Source organism: Xenia sp. Carnegie-2017, unplaced genomic scaffold (genome assembly GCF_021976095.1).
Source record: "Xenia sp. Carnegie-2017 unplaced genomic scaffold, XeniaSp_v1 HiC_scaffold_24, whole genome shotgun sequence".
Taxonomy (NCBI): domain Eukaryota; kingdom Metazoa; phylum Cnidaria; class Anthozoa; order Malacalcyonacea; family Xeniidae; genus Xenia; species Xenia sp. Carnegie-2017.
Window position 1 is genome coordinate 9,260,258 of NW_025813487.1, and position 22,640 is coordinate 9,282,897.

General features: G+C 34.8%; 2 protein-coding genes and 1 long non-coding RNA gene across 3 annotated transcripts; all 3 read right to left on the reverse strand.

Moving 5' to 3' along the window:
• Positions 1-2,045: 2,045 nt before the first annotated feature.
• LOC124450762 lies at positions 2,046-2,686 on the reverse strand. The gene is made up of 3 exons (XR_006950197.1): positions 2,365-2,686; positions 2,166-2,273; positions 2,046-2,093 (listed from the first exon to the last, which is right to left on the reverse strand). It is a non-coding gene; the product is annotated as an uncharacterized LOC124450762 (long non-coding RNA).
• Positions 2,687-11,581: 8,895 nt separating this feature from the next.
• Positions 11,582-12,984, reverse strand: LOC124452092. Its single transcript, XM_047002685.1, has 3 exons — positions 12,897-12,984; positions 11,923-12,544; positions 11,582-11,815 (listed from the first exon to the last, which is right to left on the reverse strand). Exons 2-3 carry the CDS (start codon positions 12,508-12,510, stop codon positions 11,582-11,584), a joined length of 822 nt encoding a protein of 273 aa, XP_046858641.1. The 5' UTR covers positions 12,511-12,544; positions 12,897-12,984.
• A 3,099-nt stretch (positions 12,985-16,083) lies between these two features.
• Positions 16,084-17,156, reverse strand: LOC124450759. Its single transcript, XM_047001400.1, has 2 exons — positions 16,803-17,156; positions 16,084-16,381 (listed from the first exon to the last, which is right to left on the reverse strand). Exons 1-2 carry the CDS (start codon positions 17,041-17,043, stop codon positions 16,272-16,274), a joined length of 351 nt encoding a protein of 116 aa, XP_046857356.1. The 5' UTR covers positions 17,044-17,156; the 3' UTR covers positions 16,084-16,271.
• Between the last annotated feature and the right edge of the window lie 5,484 nt (positions 17,157-22,640).

The window sequence follows — 22,640 nt, forward strand, 5'->3', positions numbered from 1 at the left end:
AGATATCGGTTTGTTGTGCACTGCTGCATTGATGGTTACTCGCGATTACTTGTTTATGTGCACTGTGCAGATAACAATAGAAGCAACACAGTCCTAAAAAAATTAAGGAAGGAGTGAGAACTTATGGACTGCCGTCAAGAGTTCGTAGTGACCATGGCATGGAGAATTTCGGAGTTGCTACTTATATGCTGGAACAAAGAGGTTTAAATCGGGGTAGTATCATTACTGGTAGCTCTGTTCATAACTGCAGAGTTGAAAGAATACACAGAGATGTGTATGCTGGAGTGTTGTGCTTTTATGCATCTGTTTTCAATGATTTGGAGAATTCAGGACTCTTAGATCCATTAAACGAAGTGCACATGTTTGCACTTCATTTCATATTTAAAAGAAGAATAAACAAATCACTTGAAGAGTTTGTTGAGCAATGGCAACACCACCCACTCTCATCAGAGCACAATCGTTCGCCAATTCAGTTATTTACTCAAGGTGTACTGAAAAGTTTAAATTCAGGTTACACTGGTGTTGATAGCTTTTCAAATGAAGCAGAGATGCAAGCTTATGGTGTTGACAATGAAGGTCAACTTGATGTTGATTGTGCAGATTACCAAGTGACAGTTCCTGTGATTGATACTGGTTTGAACAATGATGGCACTTCCTTTGTAAAAGAAAACATTAATGCTGAATCAGGAGACGGTGTTATGGCATATTTACAAACGGTAAATCTTATTGAAGAAATACTAGGTAACAGGCAGTACATTGGCAACAATTTTCAAACAAATATTGGTTGATATATGAATATAGCAAACTAAGTTGTAAAACAAAATTACGCTCAAAATAAACAATTGAACAATAACTCCATATGTGCATGTAGTTGTATCATTGTATGTATACATACGAGTTAGTCCTTAACATTAAATAATATGTCTAAAGAATTAATAAACATTCTCGTCTATACCAGGTCCATTTCTATATCCACCTGGTTCAAGATGTTAGTAAATTCCTGCCTAAAATCGCAGAAGTCTTCATACGTTGAAGGTAGTTCAATTACACAGCCACATGCATGAAAAAAAGGCCTTCTCCCTGCTCCAGCGAGTGATGTAAATGTGACTTTAATACCTTCAACAATGACAACATCAGAACCAGTACAAAGTCTGAGAAATTTACGTAACAAAGAATCATCTAATCCTTTAACATATCTCTTCAAATGCGACATACTTTCTGATTCTGCTGAGCTTTCTGGATTTGCAATAAACATTCTAAAAATCTTTGCTGATGTAGGTTTCAACTTTGAGAAATGCATTTCCAAAGTATCAACTGTTGGAAAAAACATCTTAATCTTTGAAAGGATAGTTTCCCAACAATCTGCAACATATTTTGGCTTCTGAACAAGCTCTTTATGTGCCAATTCAATCAAAATATCAGATAGATTCACTTCTTTGACAACCTTTCAGCAGTCAAAGGCTGTAAGGAAATCTTTAAAATCATCATCATCCAAGGATAATCCTTGCGAAAGTGCTTTCTCAATAACTTCAGCCTCTTCCCTTGAGATGTACCTTTTAAAGGATTCCAAATACATCTCTCTACAAATAGCATTTTCGCCAAAAAAAAGAGACACAATAAATACTTGAGATATTTAGACAGGAAAATAATTCGCTTGAAGATATCCTTTGAGAAAAATGCGAGCAACAGCTTCCCAAAGGCTTCTATTCATATCATGTCGTATGCACGGAACTCTTTCATCTTCTCCTAACATCAAGCTAATGTGTGCGTCCTGCCAGAAAAGGGAAAGAGCATCACGAAAAACTCCATCACCATCACCTTTCTCTTCATTACCATGATCATTGACCATCTTTACAACTACAAACTTATTCAAGATGCCCTCATCAAGAAATATCAACATAAACTCCTTTCTAAGATTGGATCTGTGAAGTGTGATGGTTGTCGATTCTTGTATAGCATCTGTCGATTCTTGTGCTGCATATGACACAGGAAGGTTGGATGTAGAAATGACTTCAGGAGTAGCAAGTACTTGTGGTGATGTATAGACTGAATATCAACAGATGCAACAAACTCACCATCACTCACCAAAAATTCTGAAATTGGGAAAACATATAGTCAAAAATAGAATATAGTAGTACCTAGGCATACCTAAATATGTATGCTACCTTCAAATGGTGTTTGATAATTCTCAGAGGAAGAGCTCTTAATAGTTGGTGTTGTGACTGGTGTTGACAATTCCTCCTGATAATTGTTGTCATTAGCACGACTTGTATCTAATTTTTAAAGAAAATATATTTTTTATATGTGCACCCAAATTTTAGCACCATAGTAATGAAATAAATAATAGCGTGAGTTTTAACTTACAGACATTCATTGTAGTTTGAATAAGGCTTTCACCATCAGAGTCAGAAGAACTACAATCTAACTCAAACACAGCATGCTTTTCCAATAAACGAACATACACAGCACCTTGTCCAGAGACTTTCAGCAAAGCATCTGCATTTATTGAACATCCATTAGCAAACTTGGGTTTGACAAGTTCTCCATAACATGCCTGTAAAAAGTATGGGTGAAATAAAAGTTTTGATAACAATTATTGTGTAACATAAGAATCAATCACCAATTAGCATTCACAGCTTAAGCACCTTGCCAAGACCTTGAAACATCTTTCCTAAGTCTTGTCAAGATGAATCATGATCTTGGCAGGATCATACAAGGTGTTGACAAAATGAGCCATGATCCCATAAATAAAATTTTAAGATTTTGGTGTGTAAAACTTTCACAACATTGGAGATACAGACTGGTCATGCAGGGGTTTGCCCATTTCATACGTATGTAATAAAAGCATGTGGGGGGGTGCATGATAAATGCTTACATTTGCATATATAATAGGAAGGGGGTGTTAATCTGCTATTATGTACAAAGAGCAATCTAATTTTGGTTTCCTAAATAAAAACACAATTTTCACATATTTTAAAAGTTATGCAGGTCAATAATTTATACATACTAGCTAAGATTACAGAAATCAGAGAGCTTAGTATCAAATGAACATTGGTTTTAAAAATAAATGCTGACTTTCACCCGAGGTTTAAGACTATTAAATTAGCAAACTTGAAGAAAAAAACTACCATTGTGTACAAACAAGAAGAGGGATGTTTAAAATTTGAACAAGTTTAAATAAGTTAGTTACTAAGTGGATACAGGACAACTCCTGGCTATTGAGTCAAGATATGCTGGATTCCAAACAACCTTACCTTCATATACTCAAAAGCACATGACGTTTTGGTAGTTGTAGCTCAATGTTGCATTTTAAGGTGGCAGCATCCCAAGATCGGTCAAAGGAAAACCTGACACGATAAGTCTATTTTTCAAGTGCTACACGAGCCTTATGTGTGGGGACCTTTGTCGTTTCAGGATTGGGAATGATCACTAAATCTCTATAGACAATATTAGATGTACTAGGTCTTCCTCTTTTGGTTGTTGTTCTAGTAGTCCACGTTCTTTTCTTGTTTTGTCTATTTGAATCGCTATGTTTGCCTTGAACAGAAATTCCAGATCCGGATGCCGATGGCGATGGGCGATAGCTTGGAAACCTTTGCGCCAATTCAGCTCGGATAGACGTTAGATTCTCTGCTTCTGCATCTGAAGTATTAGACGTAGTTGCAGCAATCCGTTGAACATCTTCGCTGGTTATACTTTGAATTGAACGGAGAGCAATAGCAGCCTGTTCACAAGCAGCTGCAAGACTTTGTCGTTTGTCGGCCATGATGTTTTGGTTCGACGCGCGCGCGCAGTATTATGAATTTAATTCATATGTACATACAGTACGTATTCCATATATGGATATATATTGCACAATCCATAAGAGCAAATACACGACGCTAAAGCGCAAATACATGACGATAAAGAGCAAATACACGACGTGGTTGGTTGTCAACAGTGGGTTTTACTTTCTATGAATACAGCCTCACTAAAGGCGGCAAGTGAGACAGGCTTTGGTCTTTAATGGAAAAAAGATTGTACTCTATTGATAAAAGCAGTCCCATCTCGATGTAATGAAGAAGGTACTATAACTATTAATCCTTTGTATTTTATCTTATCAACTCACGAAATTTACTCAAACTAGTTGCTGCAGCAGTAGATGGACAAACTTTGTTTATGTTTTGGCTCCAAAGTGATTAAATCTTTTGTTTCTTAAATTACATTTCTAGTCGCCTTGTTTTTATGGTATTTCTAATCAGATAACTTTCTAGTTTGTATGTTTGTGTCTCTATTAGATTTGTGGTCTAATAACTGTCTGTGTTCTCTGAAGTATGGGTTGTCTCTTGATTATGTTGTTTGTTAACTGTGATGTTCGATGACCTCATTGTCTTATGATTATTATGTTTCATTACATTATTGTATGATTACTATATTTTCTGATGATTGTATCGTTTTATGATTTTATTGTCTGATGACATTTTCTGATGATTTTTTTATGACTTTATTGTTTGATGATCGTATTGTCTAATGATTACATAGTCTAATGACTGCATTTTTAAATGACTGTATTGTCTAATGACTGTATTATTTAATGACCCTATTGGCTGATGATTATATTGTTTGATGACATTATTATCTAATGACTGTATTGTTTCATGACTGTATTGTTTAATGACTGTATTGTTTAATGACTGTATTGTTTAATGACTGTATTGTTCAATGACTGTATTGTTTCATGACTGTATTGTTTAATGACTGTATTGTTTAATGACTGTATTGTTTAATGGCTGTATTGTTTAATGACTGTATTGTTTAATGACTGTATTGTTCAATGACTGTATTGTTTCATGACTGTATTGTTTAATGACTGTATTGTTTAATGACTGTATTGTTTAATGACTGTATTGTTCAATGACTTTATTGTTTAATAACTTTATTGTTCAATGACTGTATTGTTTAATGATTGTATTGTTTAATGACTGTATTGTTCAATGACTTTATTGTTTAATAACTTTATTGTTCAATGACTGTATTGTTTAATGACTGTATTGTTCAATGACTGTATTGTTTAATGACTGTAATGTTTCATGACTGTATTGTTCAACGACTTTATTGTTTAATAACTTTATTGTTCAATGACTGTATTGTTTAATGACTGTATTGTTCAATGACTGTATTGTTTAATGACTGTAATGTTTCATGACTGTATTGTTTAATTACTGTATTGTTCAATAACTGTATTGTTTAATGACTGTATTGTTTCATGATTGTATTGTTTAATAACTATATTGTTCAATGACTGTATTGTTTAATGACTGTATTGTTTCATGACTATATTGTTCAATGAATGTATTGTTTGATGACTGTATTGTTTAATGACTGTATTGTTTCATGACTATATTGTTCAATGACTGTATTGTTTAATGACTGTATTGTTTAATGACTGTATTGTTTAATGACTGTATTGTTTAATGACTGTATTGTTTAATGACTATATTGTTTAATGACTGTATTGTTTAATGACTGTATTGTTTAATGACTGTATTGTTTAATGACTGTATTGTTTAATGACTGTATTGTTCAATGACTTTATTGTTTAATAACTTTATTGTTCAATGACTGTATTGTTTAATGATTGTATTGTTTAATGACTGTATTGTTCAACGACTTTATTGTTTAATAACTTTATTGTTCAATGACTGTATTGTTTAATGACTGTATTGTTCAATGACTGTATTGTTTAATGACTGTAATGTTTCATGACTGTATTGTTCAACGACTTTATTGTTTAATAACTTTATTGTTCAATGACTGTATTGTTTAATGACTGTATTGTTCAATGACTGTATTGTTTAATGACTGTATTGTTTCATGACTGTATTGTTTAATGACTGTATTGTTCAATGACTGTATTGTTTAATGACTGTATTGTTTCATGATTGTATTGTTTAATGACTATATTGTTCAATGACTGTATTGTTTAATGACTGTATTGTTTCATGACTATATTGTTCAATGAATGTATTGTTTGATGACTGTATTGTTTAATGACTGTATTGTTTCATGACTATATTGTTCAATGACTGTATTGTTTAATGACTGTATTGTTTAATGACTGTGTTGTTTAATGACTGTATTGTTTAATGACTGTATTGTTTAATGACTATATTGTTTAATGACTGTATTGTTTAATGACTGTATTGTTTAATGACTGTATTGTTTAATGACTGTATTGTTTAATGACTGTATTGTTCAATGACTTTATTGTTTAATAACTTTATTGTTCAATGACTGTATTGTTTAATGATTGTATTGTTTAATGACTGTATTGTTCAATGACTTTATTGTTTAATAACTTTGTTCAATGACTGTATTGTTTAATGACTGTATTGTTCAATGACTGTATTGTTTAATGACTGTATTGTTTCATGACTGTATTGTTTAATTACTGTATTGTTCAATAACTGTATTGTTTAATGACTGTATTGTTTAATGACTGTATTGTTCAACGACTTTATTGTTTAATAACTTTATTGTTCAATGACTGTATTGTTTAATGACTGTATTGTTCAATGACTGTATTGTTTAATGACTGTAATGTTTCATGACTGTATTGTTTAATTACTGTATTGTTCAATGACTGTATTGTTTAATGACTGTAATGTTTCATAACTGTATTGTTTAATTACTGTATTGTTCAATAACTGTATTGTTTAATGACTGTATTGTTTCATGACTATATTGTTCAATGAATGTATTGTTTGATGACTGTATTGTTTAATGACTGTATTGTTTCATGACTATATTGTTCAATGACTGTATTGTTTAATGACTGTATTGTTTAATGTTTGTTTTGTTTAATGACTGTATTGTTTAATGACTGTATTGTTTAATGACTGTATTGTTTAATGACTGTATTGTTTCATGACTGTATTGTTTAATGACTGTATTGTTTAATGACTTTCTTGTTTCATGACTGTATTGTTCAATGACTGTATTGTTTAATTACTGTATTGTTTAATGACTGTATTGTTTAATGACTATATTGTTCAATGAATGTATTGTTTAATGACTTTATTGTTGAATGTATTGTTTAATGACTTTGTTGTATTTTACATCGTTAAATGCATTAAAGATAAAAGAAAATGAGATGAAATTCCTCATTATCTTTTGTTTTGAATGCATTTGACTCATGTAAAATGATATAAGACAGGCATTATTGTCTCATGTCTGTGTTGTCGGAGAGGGTGCATAACCTCTAAAACTCATAAACTCTGGTGCATAACCTTTTAGTGTCCTCTAAAACTGTTGAAGTTGTTGGCTGCATGTGCATGCCTGTTTCTGAAGATATTATCTTATAATTTCAATGATATAGCAACTCAAAGATACAATTTTGTAATCTAATCGTCCTACACGGTTTAAACTTCTTGGGAAGGGGGAGGGGGTATGGCAGGGGAGTGACATCCGTCGTTCGTCTAGTCGGGCAACTTTTTGAAATTGAGATAAAAATACAATGTGATGTACTGCAATTTAGAAAACATAAGGCAATATTATAAAGATAATTGTTCCATAACTTTAAAAAGTACATTACATAGGGTTTCGTACTAGTACATATTGAATCTTATTTAAAAGAAATTTTGAGATAAAGTAATACAAAATATTTGGCACTTCCATGACGTGTCAACGTGATATGTAGAAAGAAGTGAGAGAAACTGTTCTTTTCAACGAAAGCAGCTAATAGATCCATTTTATCGTTAAACCGCAACGTTAAGTTCATTTATCCAATATATCTTAGAGGCAAATTCATTGGCAAAATTATATTCTTTATAAATTCAAAACCAATAGTTTTTTCTAAATGTAATTTGAATATCAAATTGAGGAGCTATAATTTATTTTGAGGTACACTGGATCCGCCACTGTTTCCAGTTATTTGTCCAAGCCAAGTGTGAAGATTTGCTTGCAAAACTGACGTTGATTTAGTGACATTTGTGGTAGATAAAAATTTCTGATTACTACATTGAATGCAGCACTAACTAATTTAATGATTCTTTTAACGGTAAAATCCTGTGTGCTCTTACGTTTTCGCCTCAAAACCATTGGCTGTTGTTGCCTTAGCTTTTTTCCTGAGCAATATACATCAGCGTTTCTCAACCACAAAACACACTGTTTCCTTAGAGTGCCGTAAATAAGTTACAAGTATGTTCAATACGGTTCAGAAAGAATTTACTGCATTTAGTTGACTCAATTTTGTATTTTTTGTTCATTAACGTTTTATTGCGATTAGTCCAGGAATCGTAATAAGCCGTTAGAAAATGAGCATCGCAAAAAAACGCAGAAAACTGAAAAGTAAGTTGAATTAGCACTTTTTCAGCAGTTTTTAAAAATTGTAGAATGTCACGACTCATTAATTGTCCAAAGGAAACAATTGATCCAAACATGATATAAGATTGCACCAGAAATTTCAATGTTTTGTAAAAAAACGTTACTATGTCCATAAAGTATGACACCAATCTCCCAACATATTCACCAGAAAGTAACATAGATTACTACCAATTGGCTAGGAACTTTCTCCAATTACAGCAGTCCTTTAAACGTAATATGAAAAACATTAAAAACAACAAGATTTTCAATGGACAGTTCTATAGAGATTTCCTATTAGACATAAGACATACATGTAGATTTCCATGTTCTTCTATCATTAACGTCATAAACTATTTTCTAATTATATTATTGGATAATAATATTGCCTCTTAAGTAGTTCGGCAAAGCATTCAAGAGTCTATTGAATCCATTTAATTATCATATGTTTGATTTGCTTATTTTACAACGATTTGTAACAAACAACAAATGGTCTGGACGAACCAGAGCCAAACGTGCAACGAATTGTGCTATTCTTTGTGTTGAACGTTTATCGTCTAATGCATCTGAATGTTTTAGATGTTCTACTAATATCGTTGAGTGTTTGATGGAGCACTCTTCCAGTATTCTCCCAATCACCATGAAAAGGTAACAGAATTCAACAGAAAAACTTGAGATTCTACAGCAACAAGTGCTCACTGACATCTCACCCAAACTAGAGCAACGTATCCCTTTCAAAACAAGTGTGGATAAATCCATAATTTCTTTGGGACCTATCATTCGGGGGGTGAAACAGTTCTGGGAAAAGTTGTCATTTAAAATAAGTTTTACTGCATGGCCTGAATGAAGAAGTGAATGTGCCCAGGTTGCGTTAAAATTGTGATAATATTCTTATATGCCTCGAACATTAATATCAGCCATTTGTATTTAGCAGTAGTTTGCGTTTGTGATCAATCAAGGAGACTAAGAACAATCAATAACGTGATAAAATTTGATGGAAAAACAGAAAAAGTTTGTTGTTGTCCTTTAAACGAGCATAATGGTTTGCTAGCTGTTTCTAGTATATGGGTTCGATTCCTGTAGTGCTCATTTTAAAAGGTTACAGCAATGCGCAAAAAATTGTTTATGTACACACTATATATATAGTATAACGTATAGTATAAAGATATCATTTCGCATCGAAGGACGTCTTTATTTTACATAAAATTTTCACATTAGGTATAATTAGAAGTTTTATGAATTATATAAGAATTTGAGAAAATTTGATGAAATGCTTCAAAGAACTTAAGATTCTATTTAGGCATTGGCTATCTATACATATGTATACTATATATAGTATATAATATAGTATAAGGATATCAGTTCACATCGAAGGACGTCTTTATTTTACATAAAATTTTCACATTAGGCATAATTAGAAGTTTTATGGATTATATAAGAATTTGAGAAAATTTGATGAAATGCTTCAAAGAACTTAAGATTCTATTTAGGCATTGGCTATCTATAGGTATGTATACTATATATAGTATATAATATAGTATAAGGATATCAGTTCACATCGAAGGACGTCTTTATTTTACATAAAATTTTCACACTAGGTATGATTAGAAGTTTTATGAATTATATAAGAATTTGAGAATATTTGATGAAATGCTTCAAAGAACTTAAGATTCTATTTAGGCATTGGCTATCTATACGTATGTATATATACTATATATAGTATATAATATAGTATAAGGATATCAGTTCACATCGAAGGACGTCTTTATTTTACATGAAATTTTCACATTAGGTATGATTAGAAGTTTTATGAAATATATAAGAATTTGAGAAAATTTAATGAAATGCTTCAAAGAACTTAAGATTCTATATAGGCATTGGCTATCTATACATATGTATACTATATATAGTATATAATATAGTATAAGGATATCAGTTCACATCGAAGGACGTCTTTATTTTACATAAAATTTTCACATTAGGCATAATTAGAAGTTTTATGAATTATATAAGAATTTGAGAAAATTTGATGAAATGCTTCAAAGAACTTAAGATTCTATTTAGGCATTGGCTATCTATACGTATGTATACTATATATAGTATATAATATAGTATAAGGATATCAGTTCACATCGAAGGACGTCTTTATTTTATAAAATTTTCACACTAGGTATGATTAGAAGTTTTATGAATTATATAAGAATTTGAGAATATTTGATGAAATGCTTCAAAGAACTTAAGATTCTATATAGGCATTGGCTATCTATACGTATGTATACTATATATAGTATATAATATAGTATAAGGATATCAGTTCACATCGAAGGACGTCTTTATTTTACATAAAATTTTCACACTAGGTATGATTAGAAGTTTTATGAATTATATAAGAATTTGAGAATATTTGATGAAATGCTTCAAAGAACTTAAGATTCTATTTAGGCATTGGCTATCTATACGTATGTATACTATATATAGTATATAATATAGTATAAGGATATCAGTTCACATCGAAGGACGTCTTTATTTTATATAAAATTTTCACATTAGGTATGATTAGAAGTTTTATGAATTATATAAGAATTTGAGAATATTTGATGAAATGCTTCAAAGAACTTAAGATTCTATTTAGGCATTGGCTATCTATACGTATGTATATATACTATATATAGTATATAATATAGTATAAGGATATCAGTTCACATCGAAGGACGTCTTTATTTTACATGAAATTTTCACATTAGGTATGATTAGAAGTTTTATGAATTATATAAGAATTTGAGAAAATTTGATGAAATGCTTCAAAGAACTTAAGATTCTATTTAGGCATTGGCTATCTATACGTATGTATACTATATATAGTATATTTGAAAATTGGTAATCCAGGCATATTATGATAATGATAATGATATATCAGTTCACATCGAAGGACGTCTTTATTTTACATAAAATTTTCACATTAGGTATAATTAGATGTTTTATGAATTATATAAGAATTTGAGAAAATTTGATGAAATGCTTGAAAGAAATTTGAATTTAGTGTTCAGGCATTGGACATCAGTTCTATATGAATAAGTATATATATTGGAATTAGATCTACAGATTGTAATGGAATTCGACTTTGGAATTCGACTTGTTACAATGTTCTTTGCCAAGCTGTGAACAACCAAACAGAAATTGAGCTTCCTTTATGTCAAATATCACTTAAGCTTCGATGACGACTGACGAGGTCACAACTAGTCTATAACAAGGTCGTAGCTGCTTGTAGCTGAGGATTCATTTTCTCAGCAACGTGTGTCAACTCATCACAAGCATCATTTAGTGTTCCAGTGCTACTTGTGGCAGGTCTGTTAGCTGTTGAAAGACTTTCAGTCGACAAACGGACGCGTTTTGGTTGTGATGCCTGCTCGGTCCCATCATCTTCATTTCTACTTATAAGTTGACCGAAGGAGTTAAAACTCATAGCCATTCCAAACTGTGAAGAGACAGAAGATTTCATACATTTTAAAAGATTATTCCGGCAACTGGAAAGGCAACATCACTTAGACTCCATTAAAAATAAAGAATAAAACACTCACTTACCTGCTTGCGATGAGTATTTATGATACGTTGGTTTAATTTCTCATTACTAAAATGAGTTGCCAATCGCTCCATGAAGACGGAATTGTGAGCTGTCAAAGATGTTGTGAAGTAATTATCACGGTTTCGTCTGTTGTTGAGTTGTTCAGCAGTTTCTGAATTGATCTTCCCGGCAAGTTGGTTAACGCAAGACACTCTTCGCAAGCAATCGGCTGGGTTCGTGGAATTTTTCTCGTGAAATTGATCAAACAGGCAGTAATGATCAGAAGATCTAGTTGAGGGATTACACAGAAGCTGCTCACCATCCGACCTTTGTACGACAGTTGACAAGTCGCATCTTTCTCCGTTTGGAAACCAAGGCCAGTCTATCTCTAGCTCACCACTATTAGCTCGTCTGATATTTTCCAGGCTATATTCAGCAACACGACCTTGGAATGGATGAAAACGTCGTATCCTCTGTTCCTTGCATGAGCTACAATCATGTTTGCCATATCCAATATGGTAACATTCGGAACAGCAGCGAGATTCATAAGCATGTCCACATGATCTCGTGGTCCTTCTTGTCGCAATAGCCATTTCAGACCATAGCATACTCCATGTGGACACGTCATTCCCAACCAACCGCCTGTGCCAAAAATAAAAATTATTTATCCATTTGAAATTATAATAATGAATTTGCTAAGTTTGCTGTCTTCTCACACAATGTGCACTCAATATATCAACAAATTTAACACATAAAAGTACAAAACTATGTTTTTGTTATATCTAACTCACATACGTCATCAGACAGGACTTGAACCTGAACCTTTTGCCCGAAAAAGGAAACCATTTGATGAATTTTTTGTAAGCTAACACACCAATATCCACAAAAGATTAATGTATAAAACGTATGTAGGTAGGAATAAAGGTAAGAAGCACAATACATAATGCTTTACGAAAATCGTCGTCTTTGTGAAACAATTTCAAGTTAACCTTACCTGAACCACCCCACATCTTTGAGAAAAGTTTAAGAAACGTTTCTTCGATATTCAAAACAGATTTTATACGGTTAATTATATCAAGTTTCGACCCTTGTCGCTCACATTTAAACTTCTGGCCATTTCTCTTATAACAGGTACCTAAAAAGTACACAGAGAATGACTTTTATGTAAACCAACTCATCCCAAAAGTTTCTACACAGCCTAATAATTAATAGCAATACGCACTTTTCCTTCACAGAACAAATCCATGAGCTTTTCAATTGAACATTCATCAGATGTAGCCCCAGCTGATGTTAGGTTTTGTTTATGATACGCTTTCATGTATTCGGTATTAAAAAGTTTCCTTCCTCTTCTGCATTTTGGGCCAATATATGGGGCCCAAAACTTATATGAAGGCTTGATTTCTAAAGGGTTTTTTTCAGTACCTACAAACAATTGAAAAACTACAAGCATTATCATAATTCAAACACACCAGATGGTGTATACGCTACGTGCACATCAAACAAATCAATCATAAGGATTTGTAAACAAAAATAAACCGGATTTGTAAGCAAAAATAAACCAAAAAATAAATTATGTAAGAAAAAACGTTAAACTTTCACGTGCAGTGAGTACATCAACATTGTAGCACGTACGTACCTCTCAATACTCCTCTGTATAAGATCCCACAGTTCACTTGTTGCCAGTACTTTTCAGCGTCCACTTCATCTTCAGGAGCATCGGATTCGGGGTCTGGCAACTGAAGTTCACTAACTACAATGCAAATGAATACAAGTTAACAAAATCAAAATTCAAGTCAACAAACCTAAAAAATGACAATGTAAAAGTATGTAACAAAAACCACTCATAAAAAAAGTTTGCCAAATTATCAGTCAAATTTACCCGCTAGTTCAAAGATTCCTTTCTTGTCTACATCTAGAGTTAACAGGGAGGAAAGTGTCCACACAAAACACAAGAAAACCCATAGTCATGATCTGAGAGAGCTTCAAAGTGAAGATACGCGTTCATCATTTGACCACGTGGTAACTGAAATGGTCGCAACTGCAGCCAGTTTTCAATTGCCTCAACAGTGCGACTGACAGCGTTGTGAACCTATATTTTCATACAATACATGCTCATTTAAAGCATGCATACCTGGTTATTAATATCCCTTCCTTGTTTTTCTTAACTATCAACATGAAAAATTGGGAGTGGGATGGTACAATATGGATGATGCACAGTTTGGTTAAGGCCATCACCCAGTTAAAAAAATTTACATCAAGAGAAAAAGAGAGGAAGGAATAGTGACAAGTGGTTCTTAAATGCTTTAAAATAACATACCTGAAGATGTTTTCTGATCATATCACATATTCCCAAACTTAAAAGCCAGTTGTCATTAAAATTGTGAACACCAGCTGAATACTCCTGGTATCTGTACGGTATCTTGCACTCGACACAAAACTTTGCAAACAGCGAAATTCCTGGAAGAACAAAGAAAAGATACACACACATATATGTATACATTGTATAATACGCTTTCTGCTCATGCATAGTTTGAGCATTTTCCACAGACTACGTAGAGAGTCCATATGACACGTCAACGCTTTCGCCCTATGCAAAGCTCACCGTTATAGGTTTGAGCACTCTGGTAACTATACAAAACAATCCATAAAATGTGTAACTGTACATTTTGGGTTTATCTTCAACTCAATGTCTTATCTAAAGTTCGAGATTTAAATCGATGATATATACACGCTGTTTCATATTAATGACAAACCTTCAATAATCCCTTTCATAGTTACCAACTTTGCATTTCTTGTTACACAGTGTGGCTCAGTTAGTGGTGATTTACAATAAAACAGATGGTTTCTACAGGAAGGTAACTAGGAGACAAGACAATGTCAATACAAACAATAAATCTTTTTGCTGTTTTAGTTAATGGAAAGAATGTCATTTTCAATAAGGAACTAAACCGTTGGAGAATATTTTCGTTGGAGTGAAGACAATGCAATAATAAAAGGTTGCTTTGTTCGATTTAAATAAACAGTTACCTTTTAGCAAATTGTTCCTTTTCCACAGTTAATGTCAAAGGAAGGTGTGAAGGGATTTTCTTTTCAGCAAACAGGTATTCAACAAACTTTGCAGCCACATCTCCAGAAGGAGGATAAAAAAAGCTGCCAGATAGGGAAATTTGATTTTGATTTTCAAGTAGAAAGTCTTCAACAGCATTATCTTCTGGTTCTGGTAAACTTAAATCTTCACCAATTTCATCATCAATTGGTGGGGTGGTGCCAACAACAGAGGGATGCCACTGTCCAATTGCCCACTTAACAATGCATTTATGCATGCAGGAACGACGAGATGGGCAGCATTTGCAATGAAATGATGAAGTTTCATTGTCATATGATACAATTACTCGTTTGCAAAATGACCAGTAATGATCCCGTTTAACATTTGCAAACACAGAAAAATGAAAGAAACGATTGGAGGAATCAGGTGTGACAGGCATCTGAACAACAACTGGGGTATTCTTGTCATTAGCTTGTTTCTGCCACTGCAGACATTCAGACCTCCATTCAAATTTCAACCATTTCAAAGTGTTCACTATATAATCAAGAGAATCTTCTCTTAAATGATCAACAACAGTTGACGTCCCAATAAAATATGTAGACTGCACATGATCACAAAGAAAATTTGCTTGACCACTTCTTGAAGCAGTTTCGCTAAGTTGACGACATGTATCAACACTACATGCAATAGAAGGAGAGTTTGTGGTTTTAAATTGACAATGAATGGGATGATCTGTTCCACTAAGTTGTTTCCTGACAAGATAAACCCCATTTGTCGAGTCAACACATATTCCATTCAAGTACCTCATTGAAGATATTTTCTTTCTTTTATCAGCAGCATGTTTGGTCTTTATGTGGCTTGAAAGGGAATTTGGATGAAATTCTCGTTTACAGTCCGGAAAGGACATTTAACTCTGGGTGGTTGTTGTCGCATTGAACGAGACTGAGCAGGCATGTAAGAAAACTCCTGATATTGTTGAACCTCAGACATTTCTATGTTTGTGCTGCTTTGTTGGTGTGTTTCCTCAGATAGCCGCATATGTAGAAATTGCTCTTGTTGTTGCTGTGTTTGCAGCTGTGTGAGATGCTGAGTGGTCACTTGGTGCTCCAGCTGATGCTGCTGAACTTGAGGAACTGAGTTTGATGCATTTGCTGCTCAAATGGTAGGTTTTGAGGTACTTGCTGTTGGGCTACTTTATGTGGAGAAAGTTGACTTTGAGAACATTGTTGTTGTTTCCCCGAACCAAACTCTACAACAGAAAGCTGTAAATCATGTGCACTTCTTATATGTCGAATTGCTTCATTGCGACGCTTGAATCCAGAATTACATCCAAAACAGTGATAGTGCTGAAACATCTTTGAAATGCTTGACATCTGAGCCATGTCGTTTGGATGCAAAAGTACATGACAGCTTACACCTCAGAATGTCAAAACCTTACATAAAAAACAAGAAATAGTAAAGAAAGAATATGGAAATGATAGGATATTATGGATATATAGTGAGACAAATACAATATTAACTAGATGAGCATACAATCAAATGATATTCAATAAATATAAGATAGGTTAATAATGCTTTTCTATTTTAGGGAAATAGCACAGCACAAAGTTAGTTTCTGTTAAAAGCATGTGGTTTTCATTTATAATTGAGAGTACCTATCTTCAGCTGTGATGATGCAGTTTAGAAAACTAAATATTTTATAAGTTTAAACCCAATTTCTCAAATTATTTATTAAAATTACCTAAATTCTTCATGATTTAATCAATACTTGTGATTTAATCCAAAGTTCTTTGTGCGTTTCGCTCATTGACGTGGGTTATGTATTAAACCTACGCAGAAATAAGCACATTTTACCTTCAAATTCATGAATCCTGTTTTCCCAGTGGACGCTTTTAAAGTGTTCTTTTACTCTTGATGGAATTTCTTTTGAAAATTTTTCAGGAGGACACAAAGGACAATGATACTTCTCTCCACTGCATTTTTCAGCGCCACAGTCATTTCGACCACAACGTACAATAAGAGGACTACAAGTTTCATTATCACAGTACACAGATGGATGTCGCTCAGAAATCGAATGACTCCTTCGAGCAGCCATTTTGACTTTTTGTTGTTGCTAACGTCGTGTATTTGCTCTTTATCGTCATGTATTTGCGCTTTAGCGTCGTGTATTTGCTCTTATGGATTGTGCAATATATATCCATATATGGAATACGTACTACAAGTCCTTATCATTTAATTAGGACATTTTAAAATCAGATTAGAATATTTTAAATTCAACAACAGAATAATGGTCTCCAGCATTGGAATAAATGTAAATGCAGCTATATGGAATAAATGTAAATCGAGGATGAGAATAAATGTAAATAGAGCAAGCTTTTTTAAATATTTGCCAATATATGTAATCAAAGTTTGCACGACGTAATTTATACAAGCGAATATTCCTTTTAACGCAATAAAGAAATGCTTGGCGCGTCATATGTTCAAATGAGTTATTAAAAATCGCCATAACTCCAATATTTTGTGAGATAGATTCTGCGCATGCTTGAGCGTATTTCCACCTAAGCAGTAGTTGAAGAGATAGCACTGCGAATGCGCAGAAATACGCTCATGCATGGGCAGAACCTTTCTCGCAAAATATTGAAATTATGGCGATTTTTTAAAGCTCATTCCAAAGAGCTCATCAAAGGGCATTCAGATAAGCTAAAGATTATCGCCACAGCACCAGTAGCTTAGGAGATAGCACTGCGCATGCGAAGAAACAGGCTCGCGCATTCGCTGAATCTATCTCGCAAAATATTGGAGTTACGGTGATTTTGAATAGCTCATTCGGAAGAGCTCGTCGAGAGCTTTTAGTTGAGCTAAAGATCATCGCCATAGCACCAGTATTCTATGAGATAGCATTGCGCATGCGCAGAAACCAGCTCACGTATGCGCAAAACTAATTTCAAAAAATGATCTTTAGCACATCTGAAAGCTCTCGAAGAGCTTTTTTGGAATGAGATATTCAAAATCGCCCTAACTCAAATATTTTGCGAGATTGACTCTGCGCATGCGCGAGCGTATTCCTGCGCATGTGCAGGGCTATGTCGTAAACTACTGGTGCTACGGCGATGATCTATAGCTCATCTGAAAGCTCTCAACAAGCTCTTTTGAATGAGATATTCAAAATCACCGTAACTCCAATATTTTGCGAGATAGATCTGCGCATGCGCGAGCGTATTTCTGCATATGCGCAATTCTTTCTCATCAGCTACTGGTGCTACGGCGATGATCTTTAGCTCATCTGAAAGCTCTCGACGAGCTGTTTCGAATGAGCTAATCAAAATCACCTTAAATCCAATATTTTCGAGATAGGTTATGCGCATTCCTGAGGGTATTTCTGCGCATGCGCAGTAATGTCTCCTAAACTACTGGTGCTACGGCGATGATCTTTAGCACATCTGAAAGCTCTCGACGAGCTGTTTCCAATGAGTTATTCAAAATCGCCGTAACTCCAATATTTTGCGAGATAGATTCTGGGCATGCTCGAGTGTATTTCTGCATATGCGCAAAGCAATCTCTTAAATTACTGGTGCTACAACGATGATCTTTCACTCATATGAAAGCTCTCGACGACCTCTTTGGAATGACTTATTTCATATCTCTGTAACTCTAATAATTGCGAGATAGATTCTGCGCATACTTCAGCCTATTTCTGCACATGCGCAATGCTATTTTATAAGTTATTGCTTCTATGGCGATACTCTTTAGCTCAACTGAAAGCTCTCGACGAGCTGTTTTGAATGAGTTATTCAAAATCGCCATAACCCCAATATTTTGCAAGATAGATTCTGCGCATGATCGAGCGTATTTCGACCTAAGCAGTAGTTTAAGAGATAAAACTGCGCATGCGCAGAAACAGGCTCGCGCATTCGCTTAATCTATCTCGCAAAATATTGCAGTTATGGCGATTTTGACTAGCTCATTCGAAAGAGCTTGTCAAGATCTTTAAGATGAAGCTCATCGCCATATTCCAATATTTCGCGAGATAGATTCTGCGCATGCGCAGTCGTATCTCCTATACCACTGGTGCTACGGCAATGATCTTTAGCTCACCTAAAAGCTCTCGACAAGCTATTTTGAAAGAGTTCTTCAAAATCGCACTAATTCCTATATTTTGCAAGATAGGTTCTACGCATGCGCAAGCGTAGTGATATCAAACAAAATACTGGTGCTACGGCGATGATCTTTACCTCATTTAATACTCTCGACGAGCTGTTTCGAAGTAGCTATTTGAAATCACCGTAATTCCAATATTTTGCGAGATAGATTCTGCTCATTCGCTAGCGTATTTCTGCGCATGCGCAGTGCTATCTCCTAAACTACTGGTGCTACGGCGATGAGCTATAGCTCATCTGAAAGATCTCAACGAGCTTGTTCGAATGAGCTATTCAAAATCACTGTAACTCCAATATTATGCGAGATAGGTTCAGCGCATGCACGAGCATATTTCAGTGCTATCTCATAAACTACTGGCTCAATTGCGATAATCTTTAGCTCATCTGAAAGCTCTCGAAAATTTGTTTCGAAGGAGCTATTCAAAATCACTGTAACTCCAATATTTTAGGAGATAGATTCTGCTCATGCGCGAGCCTCTTTCTGTGCATGCGCAGTGTTATCTCCTAAACTACTGGTGCTACGGCGATGATCTTTAGCTCAACTAAAAGTTCTAGACATGCTGTTTCGAACAAGTTATTCAAAATCACCATAACTCAATATGTTGCAGAATAAATTCTGTGCATGCTCGAGAGAATATTTGCGCATGCGCAGTCTTATCTCCTAAATTACTGGTGCCACGGCGATGATCTTTAGCTCAAATTAAGGCCCTCGACGAGCTGTTTCAAATGAGCTAATCAAAATCACCATAATTCCAATCTTTTAGTAGATAAATTCTGCGCTTGTGCGAGCAAATTTCTGCGCATACGCGAGCGAATCTCTGCACATGCGCAGTGCTATCACCTAAACTACTTGTGCTACGACGATGATCTTTAGTTAAATTGAACTCTCTCAACGAGCTGTTTCGAATGAGTTATTCAAAATCGCCCTAACTCCAATATTTTGCTAAATAGATTCAGCGCATGAGCAATTCTATCTCTGCGCATGCGCAGTGCAATCTCTTAATTTGCTGGTGCTACAGCGATGATCTTTAGCTCATCTCAAACCTCTTGACGAGCTGTTTTGAATGAGCTATTTAAAATCGCGGTAACGCCAATATTTTGCGAGATATATTCTGCTCATGCGCGAGCCTATTTCTGCGCATGCACAGTGCTATCTTTTAAACTACTGGTGCTACAGCTAGGATCTTTAGGTCATCTAAATGCTCTTGACGAGCTGTTTCGAAGGATCTATTCAAAATCGCCGTAACTCCAATATTATACGAAATAGATTCTGAACATGCTCGAGCGTATTTCTGCGCATGCGCAGTGCACTCTCTTAAATTACTGATGCTACAACGATGATCTTTCGCTCATCTGAAAGCTCTCAACGAGCTCTTTAGAATGAGCTATTTAATATTGCCGTACTTCCAATATTTTTTTCAAGATAGATTGTGCGCATGCTTGAGCTTATTTCTGTGCATGCGCAGTGCTATTTCATAAATTACTGGCTCTATGTTGATAATCTTTAGCTCAACTGAAAGCTGTCGACCAGCTGTTTCGAATGAGTTATTCAAAATCGCCATAACTCCAATATTTTGTGAGATAGATTCTGCGCATGCTCCAGCGTATTTTGACCTAAGCAGTAGTTTAAGAGATTGCACTGCGAATGCGCAGAAATACGCTCATGCATGCGCAGAACCTTTCTTGCAAAATATTGAAGTTACGGCATTTTTGATAGCTCGTTCCAAAGAGCTCGTCGAGAGCTTTCAGATAAGCTAAAGATTATCGCCACAGCACCAGTAATTTAGGAGATAGCACTGCGCATGCGCAGAAACAGGCTCGTGCATTCGCAGAATCTATTTCGCAAAATATTGGAGATACGGTGATTTTGAATAGCTCACTCGAAAGAGCTCGTCGAGAGAATTTAGTTGAGCTAAAGATCATCGCCATAGCACCATTAGTTTATGAGATAGCACTTCGCATGCACAGAAACTAGCTCAAGCATGCGCAGAACATATTTTGCAAAATATTGCAGTTACGGTGATTTTGAATAGCTCATTCGAAAAAGCTCGTTGAGAGCTATCAGATGAGCTAAAGTTCATCACCGTAGCACCAGTAATGTAGGAGTTAGCACTGCACGTGCGCAGAACCTGTCTCGCAAAAATATTGCACTTACGGCGATTTTTAATAGCTTATTCGAAAGAGCTCATCGAGAGCTTTTAGATGAGCTAAAGATCATCGCCGTTGCACCAGTAGTACGGAGCTTTAGCAAGAGTACGACTACGACAACGAGTACGAAGTTCGACCGTGTAAGAGAATGGCACGAGGAAGTTTGTTGTCGTTTTCACTTCGTCAAAATTTTGCTTTAGTTGTAAACAACAGAACGAGCCTTTTCATTGTGGAAATCGCCGAAGCAGCTACGGCTCTATTTGTCAATAGTGATATCAATAAATCGGTAATACTGGTTTTGCGAGAATGTAGACTCTTTAGACTGAAAAATTTTCACTATTTTAAGACTTATGTACGATATATTTGCACTTTTTTATTGTTTGTTTACCTTTCACTTTGCGTTAGAAATACATGAAAGTTTTGCAGGTCATATTTTCCTTTTTAATGTATATCTGCGCTCAGAGAAGATTCTAAATTAAAGCCTGGATGCTCGAAAATAGTACTGTAAACTAATTTCTTACAGAATGAAGAAATATACCTACTTTCTTTGCTTAAAAAGACATCGTAGTCGCGACTACGAATTTTTTAAAAAACATCGTACTCAGATTGATGACGGCTACATGTTGTTCTTGTCACAACAATGTTTTCGCACTAAAATGACGTAAATCGTACTCCTAGTCGTACTCGTAAGGCTTTGCTAAAGCTCCCTAATTAAGGCGATGGCACTGCGCAGAAATACGCTCGCGCATTCGCAGAACCTATCTTGCAAAATATTGGAGTTACGGCGATTTTAAATAGCTCATTCAAAAAGCTTGTCGAGAGCTTTCATATGAGCTAAAGATCATCGCCGTAGCACCAGTAGTTTAGGAGATAGGCGATATAGTATGCAGTGGCTTAGGAGCTCACACTTGGGTGGCGATTGCGCTCTCCCTGCGTACCCTGATCTCCGGGTCTGATGGGCGGAAGCTTGCTATCGACATCTCCCAAGTAGGATAGCATGAAGGGGCCGAAATCTCCTACCGAAACGTTAACATGCGCCGTTCTATTGCCTTACATATAAGAAGGTATGGGGAAGCATGGCCCGAAAACGGGGTTTTTTGCTTTCCAATTTTGTCTTTTTGTTTTCTTCTCATAAAACAAACCAAGCAATGTTTCAATTAACTTCTTATGACCTTGTCTTTTTCTAACACTTTTAACTAAAGACAACCTTAAACATGTTTTATACCATTTTTATCAGTTTATATCTTTCCAATTTAACTCTCCCATTTACTGTTTCTCATGTATCACGAGCAAACCATTCATATGCTTCATGGCAAACAAACAAGGATTATGTGGTTCCCTTGATTAAATAGTTCATTGGTTTCAACTATTGAGTTGTAATGTTTGA

What these genes read in the sequence shown, in the direction of transcription:
- LOC124452092 (XM_047002685.1), bottom strand. Translation starts at nt 12,510, where the DNA reads ATGCTATGGTCTGAAATGGCTATTGCGACAAGAAGGACCACGAGATCA. An exon ending in TAAATACTCATCGCAAGCAG is followed by an intron (nt 11,816 to 11,922) that starts GTAAGTGAGTGT and finishes GTCTCTTCACAG; the next exon opens with TTTGGAATGGCTATGAGTTT.
- LOC124450759 (XM_047001400.1), bottom strand. Translation starts at nt 17,043, where the DNA reads ATGGCTGCTCGAAGGAGTCATTCGATTTCTGAGCGACATCCATCTGTG. An exon ending in CAGGATTCATGAATTTGAAG is followed by an intron (nt 16,382 to 16,802) that starts GTAAAATGTGCT and finishes TTTTTATGTAAG; the next exon opens with GTTTTGACATTCTGAGGTGT.